This window comes from Pelobates fuscus, chromosome 1 (genome assembly GCF_036172605.1).
Source record: "Pelobates fuscus isolate aPelFus1 chromosome 1, aPelFus1.pri, whole genome shotgun sequence".
NCBI lineage: Eukaryota > Metazoa > Chordata > Amphibia > Anura > Pelobatidae > Pelobates > Pelobates fuscus.
In genome coordinates, this window is record NC_086317.1 from 432,637,832 (window position 1) to 432,657,374 (window position 19,543).

The 19,543-nt window shown below is 39.9% G+C and overlaps 1 protein-coding gene across 1 annotated transcript in view; it reads right to left on the reverse strand.

The window, feature by feature from the left end:
* The window catches only part of RXFP2 (relaxin family peptide receptor 2), a 318,798-nt gene that overhangs the window by 56,070 nt on the left and 243,185 nt on the right, over positions 1 to 19,543 (reverse strand). The window contains exons 5-6 of the mRNA XM_063444871.1: positions 18,877 to 18,948; positions 6,417 to 6,488 (exon numbers count right to left, since the gene is read on the reverse strand). Of these exons, the coding sequence (XP_063300941.1) occupies positions 6,417 to 6,488; positions 18,877 to 18,948 (144 nt within the window). The remainder of the gene's footprint in view (positions 1 to 6,416; positions 6,489 to 18,876; positions 18,949 to 19,543) is intronic.

Genomic DNA, 19,543 nt, shown 5'->3' on the forward strand with positions numbered 1-19,543 from the left:
TGATACCGGAGCCGGAAGATGACGTCATCTTCCGGCGCCGGTATCAGTACGCGGCGAGGGAGCTGAAGAGGAAGCACTCAGGGGAGAGTGCTCCCTCGCGCGCCCGCCTGCCTGCCCGCCGGGTGACCGCCCCCCCCCCCAGGAGCCCAGCAGCACCACTGGACCCCAGGGAATCCCCTCAGCACTCCAAAAGGTAAGGAGGCTGGGGGGTTAAAATAAATAAAAAAAAAAATGTGTTAGTGTGTTACTGTGAGTGTTAGTGTGTTACTCTGAGTGTTAGTGTGTGTGTGTGTGTTACTCTGAGAGTTAGTGTGTGTTAGTGTTACTGTGAGTGTTAGTGTGTGTGTGTTAGTGTTACTGTGAGTGTTAGTGTGTGTTAGTGTTACTGTGAGTGTTAGTGTGTGTGTGTTACTCTGAGTGTTAGTGTGTGTGTTACTCTGAGTGTTAGTGTGTGTGTGTTACTCTGAGTGTTAGTGTGTGTGTGTTACTCTGAGTGTTAGTGTGTGTGTGTGTTACTCTGAGTGTTGGTGTGTGTGTGTTACTCTGAGTGTTAGAGTGTGTTACTGTGAGTGTGTTACTGTGAGTGTGTTACTGTGAGTGTGTTACTGAGAGTGTTACTGAGAGTGTTACTGTGAGAGTGTTGCTGTGAGAGTGTTACTGTGAGAGTGTTGCTGTGAGAGTGTTGCTGTGAGAGTGTTGCTGTGAGAGTGTTACTGTGAGAGTGTTACTGTGAGAGTGTTACTGTGAGAGTTACTGTGAGAGTTACTGTGAGAGTTACTGTGAGAGTTACTGTGAGAGTGTTACTGTGAGAGTGTTACTGTGAGAGTGTTACTGTGAGAGTTACTGTGAGAGTGTTACTGTGAGAGTTACTGTGAGTGTGTTAGTGTTACTGTGAGTGTCAGTGTCAGTACGCGGCGAGGGAGCTGAAGAGGAAGCACTCAGGGGAGAGTGCTCCCTCGCGCGCCCGCCAGCCTGCCTGCCCGCCGGGTGACCGCCCCCCCCCCCAGGAGCCCAGCAGCACCACTGGACCCCAGGGAATCCCCTCAGCACTCCAAAAGGTAAGGAGGCTGGGGGGTTAAAATAAATAAAAAAAAAAATGTGTTAGTGTGTTACTGTGAGTGTTAGTGTGTTACTCTGAGTGTTAGTGTGTGTGTGTGTTACTCTGAGAGTTAGTGTGTGTTAGTGTTACTGTGAGTGTTAGTGTGTGTGTGTTAGTGTTACTGTGAGTGTTAGTGTGTGTTAGTGTTACTCTGAGTGTTAGTGTGTGTGTTACTCTGAGTGTTAGTGTGTGTGTGTTACTCTGAGTGTTAGTGTGTGTGTGTTACTCTGAGTGTTAGTGTGTGTGTGTGTTACTCTGAGTGTTGGTGTGTGTGTGTTACTCTGAGTGTTGGTGTGTGTGTGTTACTCTGAGTGTTAGAGTGTGTTACTGTGAGTGTGTTACTGTGAGTGTGTTACTGAGAGTGTTACTGAGAGTGTTGCTGTGAGAGTGTTGCTGTGAGAGTGTTGCTGTGAGAGTGTTGCTGTGAGAGTGTTGCTGTGAGAGTGTTGCTGTGAGAGTGTTGCTGTGAGAGTGTTGCTGTGAGAGTGTTGCTGTGAGAGTGTTGCTGTGAGAGTGTTGCTGTGAGAGTTACTGTGAGAGTTACTGTGAGAGTTACTGTGAGAGTTACTGTGAGAGTTACTGTGAGAGTTACTGTGAGAGTTACTGTGAGAGTGTTACTGTGAGAGTGTTACTGTGAGTGTGTTAGTGTTACTGTGAGTGTCAGTGTCAGTACGCGGCGCGCGAGGGAGCTGAAGAGGAAGCACTCAGGGGAGAGTGCTCCCTCGCGCGCCCGCCAGCCTGCCTGCCCGCCGGGTGACCGCCCCCCCCCCCAGGAGCCCAGCAGCACCACTGGACTTAGTGTGTGAGTGTTAGTGTGTTACTCTGAGTGTTAGTGTGTGTGTTAGTGTTACTGTGAGTGTTAGTGTGTTAGTGTTACTGTGAGTGTTAGTGTGTGTGTTACTGTGAGTGTTAGTGTGTGTGTTACTGTGAGTGTTACTGTGAGTGTTACTGTGAGTGTTAGTGTTACTCTGAGTGTTAGTGTGTGTGTTAGTGTTACTCTGAGTGTTAGTGTGTGTGTTAGTGTTACTCTGAGTGTTAGTGTGTGTGTTAGTGTTACTCTGAGTGTTAGTGTGTGTGTTAGTGTTACTCTGAGTGTTAGTGTGTGTGTTAGTGTTACTCTGAGTGTTAGTGTGTGTGTTAGTGTGTGTGTTAGTGTGTGTGTGTGTGTGTGTGTTACTGTGAGTGTTAGTGTGTGTGTGTGTTACTGTGAGTGTTAGTGTGTGTGTGTGTGTTACTGTGAGTGTTAGTGTGTGTGTGTTACTGTGAGTGTTAGTGTTACTGTGAGTGTTAGTGTTACTGTGAGTGTGTGTTAGTGTGAGTGTGTGTTAGTGTTACTGTGAGTGTGTGTTAGTGTTACTGTGAGTGTTAGTGTTACTGTGAGTGTTAGTGTTACTGTGAGTGTTAGTGTTACTGTGAGTGTTAGTGTTACTGTGAGTGTTAGTGTTACTGTGAGTGTTAGTGTTACTGTGAGTGTTAGTGTTACTGTGAGTGTTACTGTGAGTGTTACTGTGAGTGTTACTGTGAGTGTTACTGTGAGTGTTACTGTGAGTGTTACTGTGAGTGTTACTGTGAGTGTTACTGTGAGTGTTACTGTGAGTGTTACTGTGAGTGTTACTGTGAGTGTTACTGTGAGTGTTACTGTGAGTGTTACTGTGAGTGTTACTGTGAGTGTTACTGTGAGTGTTAGTGTGTGTTAGTGTGTGAGCGTGAGTGTCAGTGAGTGTGGGTCTGCTAGTGAGTGTGTTTGATGTCTGTTAGTGAGTGTGTGTGTGTCAGTGAGAGTGTATGTTTTGTAAGTGAGTGTGTATGTATGTCTGTCGCTGAGTGTGTCTCTGTCAGTAAATGTGTGTGTCTGTTAGCTAGTGTGTATGCGTCTGTTCATGAGAGTGTGTGTGTCTTCAGCACTTGCCTTTCTCCAGCGCCGGACTCCCTTGGCGCTGGGGATCCCTCCGCCGCTCAGCTCCGAATGCGCATGCACGGCAAGAGCCGTGCGCGCATTCAAACCGCCCATAGGAAAGCATTGCTCAATGCTTTCCTATGGATGTTGTGTCTTAGAATCGCGGAAGCTCCTCTAGCGGCTGTCAGTGAGACGGCCGCTAGAGGCTGGATTAACCCTCAGTGAAACATAGCAGTTTCTCTGAAACTGCTATGCTTTTAGCTGCAGGGTTAAAACTAGAGGGACCTGACACCCAGACCACTTCATTGAGCTGATGTGATCTGGGTGTCTGTAGTGGTCCTTTAACCCCTTAAGGACACATGACATGTGTGACATGTCATGATTCCCTTTTATTACAGAAATTTGGTCCTTAAGGGGTTAAGTGTGTGTGCATCTGCATGCACTGGTGTACATACCGCGGTCGAAGGGGGCGCAACCCTGCAACACCTGCGACCAGGTGCCCGCCGCCATGTGTTGCGGCCCCGGCCTGCGCAGAGTAAGCGTGTGGGGGGGGGGCCCACGGATCAATTTTTGCACCGGGGCCCCATAGGTCATGTGTACGCCACTGGCAGGGTATTTAAACTCAGCCTCGCCCTGTGCTCAGCGTCAAGTCTTTGATCCTGTTTCATCTGCTTCGTATTATTGACCCCGGCTTCTGACTACGTTTACTCTGACCTCTGGCATCCCTTGACTTTGGCTACTCCTCGTTGTTCCTGTCCTCTGGCATCCTTTGACGTCGACAATCCTGCTGGTTCAGTCCTTGCCTGTACTGCGTATTGGTACTTCATCCTGCACAGGCCCCGTGCACAGACCCACAGGCCGGGTGAATTCTTACCTGACCACCTTGGCCTGTGGCTATCTGCAAGGGTGAGCAACATATCTGCGCTACAGACTCCCAACTCAGGTAAGACCCTGACAAGTGCAGTATAATCCTATACTGAAGTCCTAGAATTCTTAGACAGGACCCGCCTATCTGAGAATCACGGGAGTTACAGTCCACAACATTTTAAAGGAGATGCCCTATAACACTAAGCTTCTTCAAATTTAACTGTAAAGCAGCTCTGATCATCACCCAATAAGTCAGCATTTGACTGTAGGTTGGTCTGGTATGCCTAAAGCAACACTCAGGGATGAGGGAGTCTGACTTGGAATGGAGTGCTCAAAAACTGGGTATAGGCAGAAATTTCACCAAAAAACTGCCCCAAAATGTAGAAATACAATTATATCATTACAGGTGCAATGATATGGGTGAACCCAGGAGCTAATTCCACTTAGAAAGGCTTGAGTCACCAGTATGGATATGTAGTGTGAATACCAGGCAACTACTATGTATATAGTGTGTATACCTTTAAATCTGTCAAAAGACAGGATAGGGTTATGACACACCAATTGCTTATATTAAAACATATAACTAGTGTGTATCCCTTTAAATCTGTATAGGACGGAAACAGTATGCTCATCAAGATAAAACTTCAAAATATATGGATGATTGTATTCTATATGGAAAATTAATTACCGGAATCCAATCGGTTAAAATTAATATAAAATTTATTAGAGAAAAAATAATAACAATAGTTGTAACTATGTCAAACCATAAATGCAGTATAGAATGACAACGAGAAATTTAAAATATATATTGATATCGAAAAATATAAAAATATATAAAAATATCAGTTGGGGATAATTTGCAAGAATATTACCAGCAAGTCTGTGTTGGTATTTCGGAAAAAATCCTTAGGACCGATCAGGATGGCTGTGGATACATTGTTGTAAAAAATGTATCAATTGTTGCCGGCTGCTTGTGAGGTTGGCGTGCGTCCCAGACCTCACTCTGGGTGATGCACGCTGCAAGCCGGTCGGTCGGTCCTCAGATCTCGGTTTTTTACAACAATGTATCCACAGCCATCCTGATCGGTCCTAAGGATTTTTTCCGAAATACCAACACAGACTTGCTGGTAATATTCTTGCAAATTATCCCCAACTGATATTTTTATATATTTTTATATTTTTCGATATCAATATATATTTTAAATTTCTCGTTGACATTCTATACTGCATTTATGGTTTGACATAGTTACAACTATTGTTATTATTTTTTCTCTAATAAATTTTATATTAATTTTAACCGATTGGATTCCGGTAATTAATTTTCCATATAGAATACAATCATCCATATATTTTGAAGTTTTATCTTGATGAGCATACTGTTTCCGTCCTATACAGATTTAAAGGGATACACACTAGTTATATGTTTTAATATAAGCAATTGGTGTGTCATAACCCTATCCTGTCTTTTGACAGATTTAAAGGTATACACACTATATACATAGTAGTTGCCTGGTATTCACACTACATATCCATACTGGTGACTCAAGCCTTTCTAAGTGGAATTAGCTCCTGGGTTCACCCATATCATTGCACCTGTAATGATATAATTGTATTTCAGCATTTGACTGTGTTGGAATTTCATCGAAATTCTAACAGTCAAAAAACATCAAAAGACAAAGTAGAGATTAAATTGTATTATGTAGTTTTCCTACTCTTGACAAAGCTTGCTGAAAAGGTGGAGCTACTATTACGCTTTGACGGCTGAGGGGAAAAGGGCTATGTCCATGGAACCTCCACTGGTTTCCTCCATAGACATCAGTGTTGTGCTCTTCTGCATGTGCACAAGACTTAGTGAATGTAATGTTGAGATGAACCCTAATCCTGTAAAACAAACTGGGCACTGTGGGGGATATTTATCAAAGTATTCTGAAATGTGACAGTTGAATTCCGTAATTATTTTGATTGTCATTTTTGTAAGTGTTTTCTTCATGGTAAATCCTGACAGTTTTCACACAACTTTCCATTTGAGAAGACCGCCAAATTAAGAGTAGTAGGACAAAAGTAAGGAAACAGAATACTTTTCCATTGGAAATAGTGTTGGAATTTTTTTTTTATAAAACATTGCGTCACTGGGAATATGGCGTATATTCAAAAATTATACTTTGTGCACAGAAGAAGCAACAGATGAAAAACATTAGATGTAAACGTTTTGGTGACACTTTGATAAATCTTCCCCATTGTTTTGGCTTGGGCACGTAAATATGTGATTATACCTGGGTCTTTGTTGATTTAAAATGGAAGCCGCTGGATACATTCTGAATTGAGCAAATCTAACTGCTTGGATGCAGTGAACTAAAACTCATGGCTTATGGGTTAAAACAGAACTGTCTTTAAAAAGAAATTTTAATTGGCATGTCAATTTAATTACAGGATTTAGTATGCATTACACACAGTAATTGTTTATGCATGAAAAATAACACTAAATAAACAGACATTCAGTGAATCGATTAATTTGTAGACGAGATACATCTTTCCAGATTTGTTCTGACTTACAGTTTTTGAAGTTGATATAATCCATAAAAAGCTTTCTGGGATATATTTCTCAAACAGTTGTGCTGAAGAAACCTAAGGGGATAAATAGAATAATTGCAAAAATTCCATATTTATCTACCAACATGTCCATGTGTTATAAAACTGAAATATGTCTGTCTATGCATTGTGCAGTACTGGACTTGAAAACTTTATCCTGTTTTGGTGTGTGACTATCACAAAACTGTCCATCGATTTTCAAATCTAATTCACTCAGTTTAGTTTTATATTCTTAAAGGACCACTATAGGCACCCAGACCACTTCAGTTCAATGAAGTGGTCTGGGTGCCAGGTCCCTCTGGTTTTAACCCTGTAGCTGTAAACATAGCAGTTTACACTGCAGGGTTAATCCAGCACTACAGGGTTAATCCAGAAACTGCTATGTTTACACTGCAGGGTTAATCCAGCCTCTAGTGGCTGTCTCCTTGACAGCCACTAGAGGCCGCTTCCACGACTTACACGGAGTAAATCCTCACGGAGTCCAGTGTCAAAAAAGATCCCCATAGGAAAGCACTGAGTATTGCTTCCCTAAGGGCGGGATTGAATGCATATGCGCCTCTGGCCGCGCATGCGTATTCGGCTACACTCGGAAGATGACGTCGATGGACGAGAGGTTACCAGTGCCGAGAGAGCCCGGCGCTGGATTAAGGTAAGCAAAGAAATGGTTCCTTAACCATTTATTTGCCGCGGAATGGGGCCCTAGTCATCTAAATGATGAGTAAGGGTCTATAGCGTTAGTCATACATATTTGTATTCCTAACGCTATAGTGTTCCTTTAAGTTGTATCCAGAATTTATATTTTCTTTTATAAATTGGCACAATTGTCTGCAGCTTTGTACAGCAACTTTGTGAGTAGGCAAAAACATATATATGCATTTAAGTGAAGGGAATAAGAGAATTTTGCTCAAATTAGCTTTCAGTCTGGAATGCCACTGTGAATGGCTCCTTTCATCTCCTTGATAAGAGCCTGATGTACCAAGTGGAAGCTCAAGTTAAAAAGCACAAGTTAAACCATAACTTCTCTGCATTTTACACCACTGATTAAATCATTGAAAATCCCCTATACTTGCATTAACCATTTTCCCATGAGATGCTTTGTTTTCTTTTCAATTTATATTAAAGATTTAGCAAACTTTTTTTTCTCTGTATGCTTTCTTTATGCTGGTTGCAAGCTGCAAAGGACAGAGCTTATGACATTGTCAATCATCTACCTAATCTGTTTACAGTATGACAGGATAGGGGCTAATTTACTTAAGAATCCCATACAGGCACTAAAATGGAATTCGCGGAGAGTCCCTCTTTCAAATTAGGTGTAATATGCTCAAGAAGCCATCAGACAATTACAATAGCCCCCATAATCATGGTGTTTAGGTTGCTTCCTCGTGCCGCCACAATTAACAGACGAGTATGAGACCTCTAATTTATAAAGCAGAAATCCTTCACTTGTCTATGTATAGAGTATTTTTTTGTATTATCATTATTATTATACTACTAAATGCCAAAAAAATGAAAATGGTGTAGTGTGTGCATATGATTAGAGACCAAGATGGTGGAGGTAAGGGAATTTGAGTGCGAATACCTTGGGATATTTCCTGATATTGGTAACTTACAATTGGGGTGATCACTATCTTTGTGTGTTTTATAATTATACTATGCTGAGTCAGTTTAGACAGTGGTAGGATATAAAGTATTTTAGTAAAAACGAGATGTATCAGTATACCAGTATGGTATCAGAATTTTGTTTAGTTTCCCATATACATAATATCGTTATGGCTAGGTATTTTATTACATGAATTACAACATGGTACAAACTAGCAAACAAAATATTGAATTTTATCATTGTATTTACAATAGAATGGCTATCCTGCTCCACATGGCTTCACAAAAAAAAACCTGTGGGCTTTAATAATTTTTTCATTTAAAAAAAGTTATTTATATATGTTCAAAGTGTGAAGTACACAGGCCATTTTTTACCTGTAAAAAAAAATCTCAAACGGGAACGGACATCTCTGGAAATCACCTATAGCTTACAGTTGCAAGAAAAAGTATGTGAACCCTTTGGAATGATATGGATTTCTGCACAAATTGGTCATAAAATGTGATCTGATCATCATCTAAGTCACAACAATAGACAATCACAGTCTGCTTAAACTAATAACACACAAAGAATGAAATGTTGCCATGTTTTTATTGAACACACCATGTAAACATTCACAGTGCAGGTGGAAAAAGTATGTGAACCCCTAGACTAATGACATCTCCAAGAGCTAATTGGAGTGAGATGTTAGAGATGTTAGAGATTGTTGTGACTTAGATGATGATCAGATCACATTTTATGACCAATTTGTACAGAAATCCTTATTATTCCAAAGGGTTCACATACTTTTTCTTGCAACTATATGTTGTATGTTTACATGTGATGCTTAATTTTGTTTTATATTGAGATTTACCATGTGATATCTTAATCCAGTTCAGTCAAGGCACCACCAGGGCACATAATGTAGATGAGGAGGACAAGCAGGACAAATATTCAAACACTGTTTGTTTTCTCATCATTTCTATTTGTTTCGTCTATGCCAGTGTTCCCCAATTCAGTCCTCGTGGACCACCAACAGTCTAGATTTTGTCAGTATCACCATTGGAATAAAACAGGGACACACATAAATCCTGGACTGTTGGTGGTCCATGAGGACTGGTTTGGGGAACACTGCTCTATGCTGACTGACATGCACTGAATATAGAGCTTCTAACTGATTGACAGGGAGATAAAATGGAGGCGCTCATTTGCAGCAAAAAAATTGTGTGAATTTCTTACTTTTTCACACTACTCAAATATGTTGCTGTTAAATATAAAGGGTTTACATTATATTTAGATTACATCCTGAGAAGTGAAGGCTCCCATTTAAATACTTTTACAATTAAAAAAAGAAGAAAACAAAAAAAAATCCTCAACATTCTGTTTGTGTGGTACAAATATAAAATGTTGTGAATTTTAACTAGCATTTAGAATCAAATTTACAAACCTTCTCCAGTGAGAGTGTACTCTCCCCCCTCCCCTCCCGCCCTCAAATGTGGGGACTCTGTTTGCAATTAAGTACTTGAAGCAAACTTTATATTTAATCTCTTAGTTGAAGTTAATCTCTTTGTGATTATTGTGTATGCATCACTGCTAAAATATCAAAACCATTTATGTCCCCTTCAATACGTTTTTTTACTTTTTAATCTTCAATGTTTGGCTAGCCAAGCTGAAAGAAAATCTTCATATTACAGTCATGGGATGATGGGTAAAGAGATACAATTTAAAATGGAGCAGTGTAATAAATACTCTCAAAAGGGTAATTGCAATACATCTATCACATTTTGTGTGAATAAATCATTGTTTGTTGCATTTTGAATTTGAACACAACTGCCTTTGTGATCTCATGAATTATATCTGTGAGCATATATTATTGGCAGGTCATGGGTAATGTAATTTTAACGTTTCACAGAAGGCTTTTTAATGCTCTATAAATCAAAGTGTCTAATATAAATATATTGTACATATAGTCAATATGTCCTATCATTAACTCAATCTCTAATCGACCGTGGGAATTTTGGGCATTTTAATTACTTGCAGCTTTCTTGAGTCCAGATTAAATCGCATTTCACGCACTTAATTTTTTACTTACCTTTCTATAAAACAAAAACTCTTTGTTACAGGACATTACTTTCTGATGAATTTTGCACTCATATTTCCACCATTATTTTGTTATCGGGAAAAACATATAAACAAAACACCTTTTATATTATATTAAAATCCAAGGTAACAAATTAATACAAACATCGGAGCCCAGTCAATAATTTGATATAGTTTGATATATTCCAATGCTAGTGAAAATTTTTATTTAATTATTGTAATAGAAAACCTTTGGGCAAGGAACCAACCCTTTAGGGATTTAGGACATTCATAGCCATCCTTCACAAAGCAGACTTTGCTTTTCTATGTCAGAAAATGTCCAACAAAATATTTTACCTTTAGTGGTGCAATGTTGAATATTCCCTGGAGAGTACTGCTGATCCTCCATGTCGGGACCTCCCAGCCTGTGCGCGTCACACACATTCACGGCACCAGGCATGATGGTACTCTCCGGGGAAAATCATTGGGCATTGGGCAGCAAGAGGAAAAATATTTTGTTGACTACATTCTGACATTGGACCGCAAAGGTTTAATTTGTCGTAACCTTATTTTATTAGCAATAGATAGTTGTTATATCCTGAGATGGCATATATCCTATTGGAAGAAAAAAGGTTTTAAATAACCCTGAAATACACTGAATTCCCTACTTTCACACATATCTACACCCTGTTCTAAATTATTATGCAAATGCTATTTTTCTCATTTACCTAAATAATTGATGTAAATAACAGTCAGCATAATTCTCCTGTTATCAACTTTTAAAAGTACAATTCAAATTTTATTGAAAAAAAATCATAATAATAGTATTTTTTTTTAAACATAAAACACGTACAATGCACTGTTCCAAATTATTACGCACAGTAAGTTTCAAAACACTTGAAAGAATGTAAAGAAGTGAAAATTGTCATTGGTTGTGTTTGCAGCATATTTACTCAAATCAAAAGCTATTTCAATCAAACTTCTAACAACATTTTAACTTTTTAAACATTTTAACAGGTCATGTTACATTTTAACATGGGACCCCTTAATTGATAGCAGCTTCACAAGTCTTGCATCCATTGAACTTGTGAGTTTTTGGACAGTTTCTGCTTGAATTTGTTAGCAAGATGTCAGAATAGCATCCCAGAGCTGCTGTTTGGATGTAAACTGCCTCCCAACCTCATAGATCTTTTGCTTGAGGATGCTCCAAAGGTTCTCAATAGGATTGAGGTCAGGGGAGGCTGGAGGCCACACCATGACTTTATCTCCTTTTATCCCCAAAGCAGCCATTGATGCAGAGGTATTCTTTGCAGCATGAGATGGTGCATTGTCATGCATGAAGATGATTTTATTACGGAAAGCATAGTTCTTCCTTCTGTACCCGGGAAGAAAGTGGTCAGTCAGAAACTCCACATACTTTGCAGAGGTCATCTTTATACTTTCGGGGACCCTAAAGGGGCCGACCAGCTATCTTACCATGATTCCGGCCCAAAACATGACTCCACCACCGCCTTGCTGACGTCACAGCCTTGTTGGAACAGGGTGGCCGTCCACCAACCATCCACTACTCCATCCATCTGGACCATCCAGGGTTGCACAGCACTCATCAGTGAACAGGACTGTTTGAAAATTAGTCTTCATGTATTTTTCTGCCCAATGCAGCCGTTTCCGCTTGTGAGCATTGGTTAGTGGTTGCCGAATAGAAGGTTTATGCACAGTTGCAAGACTCTGGAGGACTCTACACCTCGATGTCCGTGGGACTCCAGAGGCACCAGCAGCTTAAAATCTGTTTGCTGCTATGTAATGGTATTTTAGCAGCTCCTCTCTTGATCTGATGCATGGAAATGGCAAAAATCTTCCTCAATGTCCCTTTATCTGCACGAACCCGTCTGTGCTCTGAATCAGCCACAAATCTCTTAATAGTGTGCTGATCACGCTTAAGTTTTCGGGAAATATCTAATGTTTTCATACCTCGTCCAAGGCATTGAACTATTTCACTCTTTTCGGAGGCAGAGAGACCCTTTTTCTTCTCCATATTGCATGGAAATGGTGCTCTGCTTAGCAATGTGGAACACCCTCTTTTAGTAGTTTTTCCTTAAATTGGGCTCACCTGGCAATCTAATTACCACAGGTGTCCGAGATTGTTTTCAGTGATCAAAAGAGCCCTGAGACACAATTCCATCCATAAGTTAAACTGGAAAACAAAATATTTAATCTTTGTGACACTTAAATAGAATTTGCATAATAATTTGGAACAGGGTGTATATATACATGCATATATATTCAGTGGGAGTACTATCTGTGTGCAATAAACCCCCTTTGGTGGTTTGATTTTAATGAACACATTAATTAACATGCATGTAATTTTTTTTTATTTTTTATTCTTGAATGTTATTGCCATCGATCGGCTCGGTTACATGTGTCCCTGTTATGCACAGTTTTATGTATTCCTTTTACATTGCTTTCTCTTGAAAATGAAAGATAGCAGTATCAGACCATGGCGTAACTGATTTTTTTTTTTTTTTTTTAACATTATATTTTAAACACGCATAACTCAAGGAAATGCATTTATCATGGATTTTTGCGTGCCTTGGGTGCTGAATGTTCATTTCACATTTCCTTTCCAACCCTTTTAATGTATTAATTATTGCACAAACAATACTGGCCCTTTCTGATGAAGATTACTTTTAGTATTCCAAGCTGAAAAGAATCTTAATCAACTGAAAATATACATTAACCCCTTAAGGACCAAACTTCTGGAGTAAAAAGGAATCATGACATGTCACACATGTCATGTGTCCTTAAGGGGTTAAATATTATTTTATAAAACAATGAAAGATAAAAATATTATATTTTAAATGTAAAATGCTGAAAAACACACAACTTGATTTCCATGTTTGCATTCAGTTTTCCTAGTTTGTTAATGGTGAACCAATATAATTTTAGTCAAACCATCAATGGGATGTAAACCTGATACGATACGAGATATAAAGATATACAGAGATTATATTTTTATGCCCTGACAGGGAAGTTATAAAATGTTAATATATTTTAATAGCTAGGGAGCAACTGAGCAGTTGAACTTAAAGGGTACCTGCAGGGCCGGCGCATCCATAAGGCTGCACAGGCGGCCGCCTTAGGGCGCCAGAGCAGGGGGGTGCAACAATCTGAATACCCTGACTCTGGCTCTTACTGGGGACTTGGATTTTTCCTCTCTCCCTGCAGCCAGTGCACCGCAGGAGCAGGACAGTGAACTCAGCCGTTCTCCTCTGATGTCAGCATGGGACGGGACTTGAACTGCTCCCAGACTCCCCAGCGGTCCTGACTCAATCTGCAGCTCCAGTCTCCAGTGCAGCCCGTACCACCCGACCACCATGGATAAGGTTCTCCCCTCCCTGGCCTAAAGTAAGCCTCTTTAGTACGTTTAGTTTTTTTTTAATCAAAACCTTTTTTTATTTTTTATTTTTTTTAGAAGCCCCTTTCTCCAGCCCCTCTATTTCCCTCTACAATACCTTCCCCTCTATTGTCCTCTACAGCCCCTTTCCACATTATACAGCCTCTGCCCCCTCTATTTCCCTCTACAGCCCCTGTCCCCATTATACTGCTGCCTCTTCCCCCTCAACTGCCCCTCTATTTCCCTCTACTGCCCCTGCCCCCCTTTACAGCCTCTCTATATCCCTCTACAGCCCCTGACCTACCTCTACTACCTACCCCCCTCTACTTCACTCTACAGCCCCTTTCCACATTATACTGCCTCTTCCCGACTCTACAGCCCCTCTATTTTCCTCTACAGCCCCTGCCCCCCACCATACCGCTCCTCTATTTCACTCTACTGCCCCCCCCCTCTACTGCTCTTGTTCCTCACTCTACAGCCCCTCTATTTCCTTGCACTGGCCATGGGTACCAGTCATCCACCTTACAACATATGCTCCTATAAAAAAGCATACAATTACAGCTATACATTGTGGTATCAGACTTGCTAGCAAATGTATACACTGGAAAAAAAATTAAAATATTTTTTTCACCCAACTTTCAGTCAGTTTTTCAGCATAGACTATGCCAAAGAATTGACTGACAAGGGAGAGCAGGAAAGACCTCCCATAGGTGACCATTCTTCTCTCCAAGCATAGCAACCACAGAGCATGCGCTGCCTGAGGTTACCGTTAACTTTCTAGTCGACGCTGCCTACTAACACCCGCAAAGCTCCCGTTTGAGAGCCCCAGGAGGCGGGGTGAAATGCATCACAGAGCGGGATTGTGATGAATAAAGCTGCTGGGACAGTAGTAAAGGACTAGCAAGCACCTACAGTGTACCACAGACTGTTTCCTGTGAGGAAAGGTAGCTGGACTTTACATTCTAGAATCTGCCTTCAGTTCTCTGAAAAGGCAGTGTTTACGTTAAAAAGCCTGCATGGGCATGGTATAGACACCAGAACCAGTAATGGATCTGGTGACTATAGGGAAAATAAAAATAAAACGATTCACAAGAAAAAAACAAGGGAAAAATAAAAATGTGACGCAATACAATTAATCTTTGTCCCTTGATGGCTCACCGCAGACTGAACTCTCAAAATCGACAAGTATTGCATCTCATGGAAAAATTTCCCAGTTAGAGCGCTCTCTGATCAGTGAGATTAGTGAGACTTGGCTGTCAGACCGTTGTGATTAGAGCCCCAACATGCTGCCCATGAGTGGGGGCTGGGATGAGGACACTATGGTCAGTGTCATGGTCAGTGGGACCCATTTTTTTTTTTTAATTTAACATGCCCCACCTGCTGCCATGGGTGGGGACAGTAGGGTGCACAGCAATTGGTCCACATTATTTATTTTGAAGTCCCCCACCCAATAGTCACCCTCCCATTATTTAACAGATTCTTTCCACAAAGGATGGAGTCTTTCTAGCAATTGAGCATCAATCGCTGTAATGATTGCACTGACAGACGTAAAGAAAATATGAGCATCTCCCGAATCCTCCCCTGTAGTGGGTATGGGATCAGGAAATCATGCTTGTTTTTCCTTCTCTCGAACAGGAACCAGAAACAAGGTAGGTTGGTAGTATCAAATAGATTTATTCAAAATAATAAACAATTCATATTAAGTTTAGATTAAAAATCCCAAACCTCATAGAATCAAGACCTACGCATTTCATTCCCCTGTGGGAACTTCCTCAGGGACAATAAAATAATTAAAAAGAATCAATAATAATAAATGTCAAAATATATTGGACGCACCCTGAACCACCTGTGTAGCATTGGGACTAACCCTATATAAGAGGGAGACTGAGGGATGGGTAGGCTGATGTATTTTGATCCCATACTCACGACGGGAGGATTTGTGAGATGCTCATATTTTCTTTACGTCTGTGAGTGCAATCATTACAGCAATTGATTCATAGTGTTGCACTATGTCCTGTTTATTTTAAATTTTTTAGGTATACAACGGAATCCCACTTATCTTGACATCTTTATTTCTGTTCCATGTGAGATCACTTACAGGGAAGTGATCTTGGGAAGCAGCATATAAAAGCTAAGTTTTATTATAGATTCATCTCCATGTGGCACTTTTTTTGGGGTGTTAAAGGGATATTTCCACATCTGTTATCACTTTTAAGTTCTACAGTTAGTTTTAAACTAGGGATGGGGAAACGTCGGCCCTCCAGATGTTGTGGACATACATCTCCCTTGATGCTTTGACAGCGTTATGGCTGTAAGAGCAGTATTGGAGATGTAGTCCAAAACATCTGGAGGGCCAAAGGTTCCCCATCCCTAGTTTAAAACATTGGTCTATCTGACTTTTATGGTACTTTTTTGGAAAAATTGCCCTTAACAGTTTAGCTTAAGTTTTAATAGCCTCCATTTTAGAGCAGTTACATTTAATTTATTTTTTTTTTTTTATTGAGACATAAAAGCAAGTAAACATTTGTTTGCGAATACATTCAGTCCAGAATTTTATTAAAACAGGTGCTTTGTTAATATTCCATTCCCGTACTTTTTACAGGATTTGCATATGAAATGGATGATTTTAACCCGGACATCGAATCCATTCGGCAACTGCAGCAGATTTGCTCAGGAATTCTGATTGTGTTTGGCTTTAGTAAATCTGAGAATTGCCATTGTAATTGGCATTTGGTCATTTTCACTGGATATTGTCTGGTAGTGAATAACCCTTTAAGCCTTTTCAAGGTGACGCAATGTGGCGTCATGTAGGTGTTCTTTGGTATGACAGGCGAAGGCAAAATGCTTGAATGATTAACTTGAGCTGTCATTCTACATCACTTTGTAATACTTCTGTTATGCTAATTTATAAAAGATTATAAAAATTATCTGGATGTAGAATTCTACATTTTTGTTGGAATTATAAGGGAAAGTGCAACTGAAATTTACTGTATTGTACAAAACATCTGCACTGTGCAACCTGTGCTCATGAGATCCCTTGTTTTCATTTTATATTTATCTTAATAAAGATTTAGCAAAGAACATCATGAACCAGTTCAGACAAGGCAGAATTATGGCAAACATTGCAAATAAACATTGCACTATAAGCACCCAGACCACTTCATCCCGTTGAAGGGATGTCCCCCTTAGTCCTGCAATGTAAAACATTGCAGTTTTTGAGATACGCCAATGTTTGCATTGAAGTACTACGACAGCCTCTAGTGACTGTCCACCAGACAGCCACTAGAGGTGCTTTCGGGGAGTTTACCAGACTCTGTGTTGCCTAACTAACGCTGGATGTCCTCAAGCTATGCATCAGGTCATCCAGTGTCAATAAAATCCTCATAGGAAAGCTTTCCTATAAGGAGGGCCTAATACGCTTGCGGCACTTGCCGCGCATGTGCATTAGGTCACCCGTCCGATGACATTGGAGGAGGGGGACCGTGGAACCAATGCCGAAGGAGATTGGCCCTGGAATCTGGTAAGTAAATAGTTGTTTTTTCAACCCTTAGTGTACTGCAAAGGGGGCCTTGAGGGATGAGGGTACCTCTTGCCAAGATTATTACAATGACTAAAAGGGGGCTAAGATGGACGCACCCAGTTGTAGGATAAATAGGTGTAAACTAATCATTTTATTTTATTCACTCCTCACAAAGAGTTATTTGTTAAATATATGAAAACATAACATTAGAAATCATGGGAAGTGACAATCCACATTAAAGAAATAATTTAAAAAAAGGAAGTATTTGTTTTACTTCTCTCAAAAAGGTTAATAAAATGTCACAGGATGTGCTTTATCAATTTTGGGAATATAGTAATTTGTCGGGTTTACACATATGAGTATATATTCACACCTGAGCCCTGCACTATACAAAAAAAAAAAAAAACATCTCTCCCATTAACAAAAGAATTACACAAACCAACCACTAGCTGTGAGAATAAATCCTATACCATCAAAGTCAGATCGGTATTGCACACAGAAAAAGAGAAGTCTGTACCTCCCTGGCCTACCAAGGAAGGGTGGACCTGACTGCTGCCAGAGATAATGGGTTGGGACTAAAGGGGATACAATTGTAGCAGATACGGAGAAGGGATAAAAAGCAGGGAGTATGGAGGGGACTTACCAGTCCGTCAGGAGAAGTGTGGGAAACCTAGCTATTTAATTTGTTGGTTTGTATGTGGTGCTTGGTGTTTGTTTTCTTCTCGTTTTATGATAGCTTGCGGGAGTACTGGCCAGCGCAGTACAGTGGAACAAGGTGCCAAGTCGGCTTGAGGAGTCGCAGCCTGCTGAGAGCTGATGGCGGTGGCAGGATGCTCCGGACTCTTGGGTTTCCATGGTTAGAGCTGTCTGTTGGAGAAGCATCCCATCAGCTGACAGGGCGATATGTTTGCTGGCATTTGATGTTTAAATAAATAAAGCTGTGGCCGTTGCCCTTACCGAACAAACCTAGGTCTCACGTGTGTTATTGGGCAACGGGAGGATGGTTGAGGTCAGCAGTCATGTACTTTCACTGTGTCACTTAATCAAATGCAAGGATAAATAGCCAGCAAAACCTCTAAAGAGTCTAACAGTTTCATTACATAAGTAACAATTTTATACAAGTCATATATCTCTTCAACGACAAAGTGTTAAATGTAGACACATTTAGTAAAGGAGAATTCCAGTAAACTGACAAATTAATTTTAAAATTTCTACGGATCAGCAGTTTTTTTTTTTTCCAGTGTGGGTTTTATCCACTGTAAATGTTGTGAGTGGATAATCTACTTGATAAATGTCAGCAAAACCAGCCAAGTTAATATTAAACTATCCAATAAGGTCAAACTTGAGTATTATTTTGTCCTTCATTTTACTTTCTTCAAGTTGGGTCTGAATGCACCACAAACCATTGTTTAGCAAATAAAAGCTTTACACACATTTCCAGCATAATTATCTATTTACTAATTTATTCTACAATAATCAGTGATAAATGTCCTGTTTTAGTAAAGCTAATTTCGAGCTACAATTGCTACTCGGTAGGTGTGTTTTATTTATTTTTGGAATCTCTAGAGACAGCAATTAATTGTTATGCTCACATCATTCCGCTATTTCATTAATTCATGCTAATTCACTTAAACTCAGCCATTAGAATTTCTACTCCAGCTCCTCAATAATTTTCAAGCACATCCAATAAAGGAAAAATAGTGTTGGCACTATCACTCGTGTGTGTGAATTAATGTAGTTCTTTATTTAGCATAACAATCATTATATCACTGTGCTGAATGCCAATGTAGCAATTGGTAAAGCTCACTAAACAATCTTAAAGTTCAACCATATTGTAAATAGACCATATACTCACAACTTTGCCAAATTATTAAAACCAATGAACACTTCATCTTGAAGCTTTCGAATCTTGTTTCTTTTTAAAGACCTAAAACAAAATAAAAATTAAATTTAATTCACTATCACATTTAATATTAGATCTATATTTGTCAAATCAATTTATCATGCACGAAGAATATCATAATAAACACATTTCCTTTTTGTACTACCAAAAAATAATAGATATATTAATGTGTTCTCCTATCCCTTTCTGTTTATATATATATATATATATATATATATATATATATCCATAATTACTGACAGGACAGTTACAGAATGTCCCAAAAATTGTAGCACTTTGTGGCTTGAGAAAAGCTCCCGTATGAAACAACATTTTGCCCGTTATACTCCAATTATGCCCACAATTTTGGATAGATCCTTCGTGTGCCTGGACAGTTATTTTATTCTAATAATTGTGGCACTGGCACTATAGCCATTACGGCCATTTATTGCAAATGCTTCCACCATGTCTGAGCATGCTGCAATGTCAGCTAACGTTCTGAAAATCTGTTTTAATAAGGTAGAAGGATTTTACATCAGGACAAAAATGCCTAATATTTACTTACCTGGAAAGGCTAAAGGATCTTAAGATGTATAGTTTGGAGCAGGCTTCCCCAAACCCTGGCCCTCCTGATGTTGCT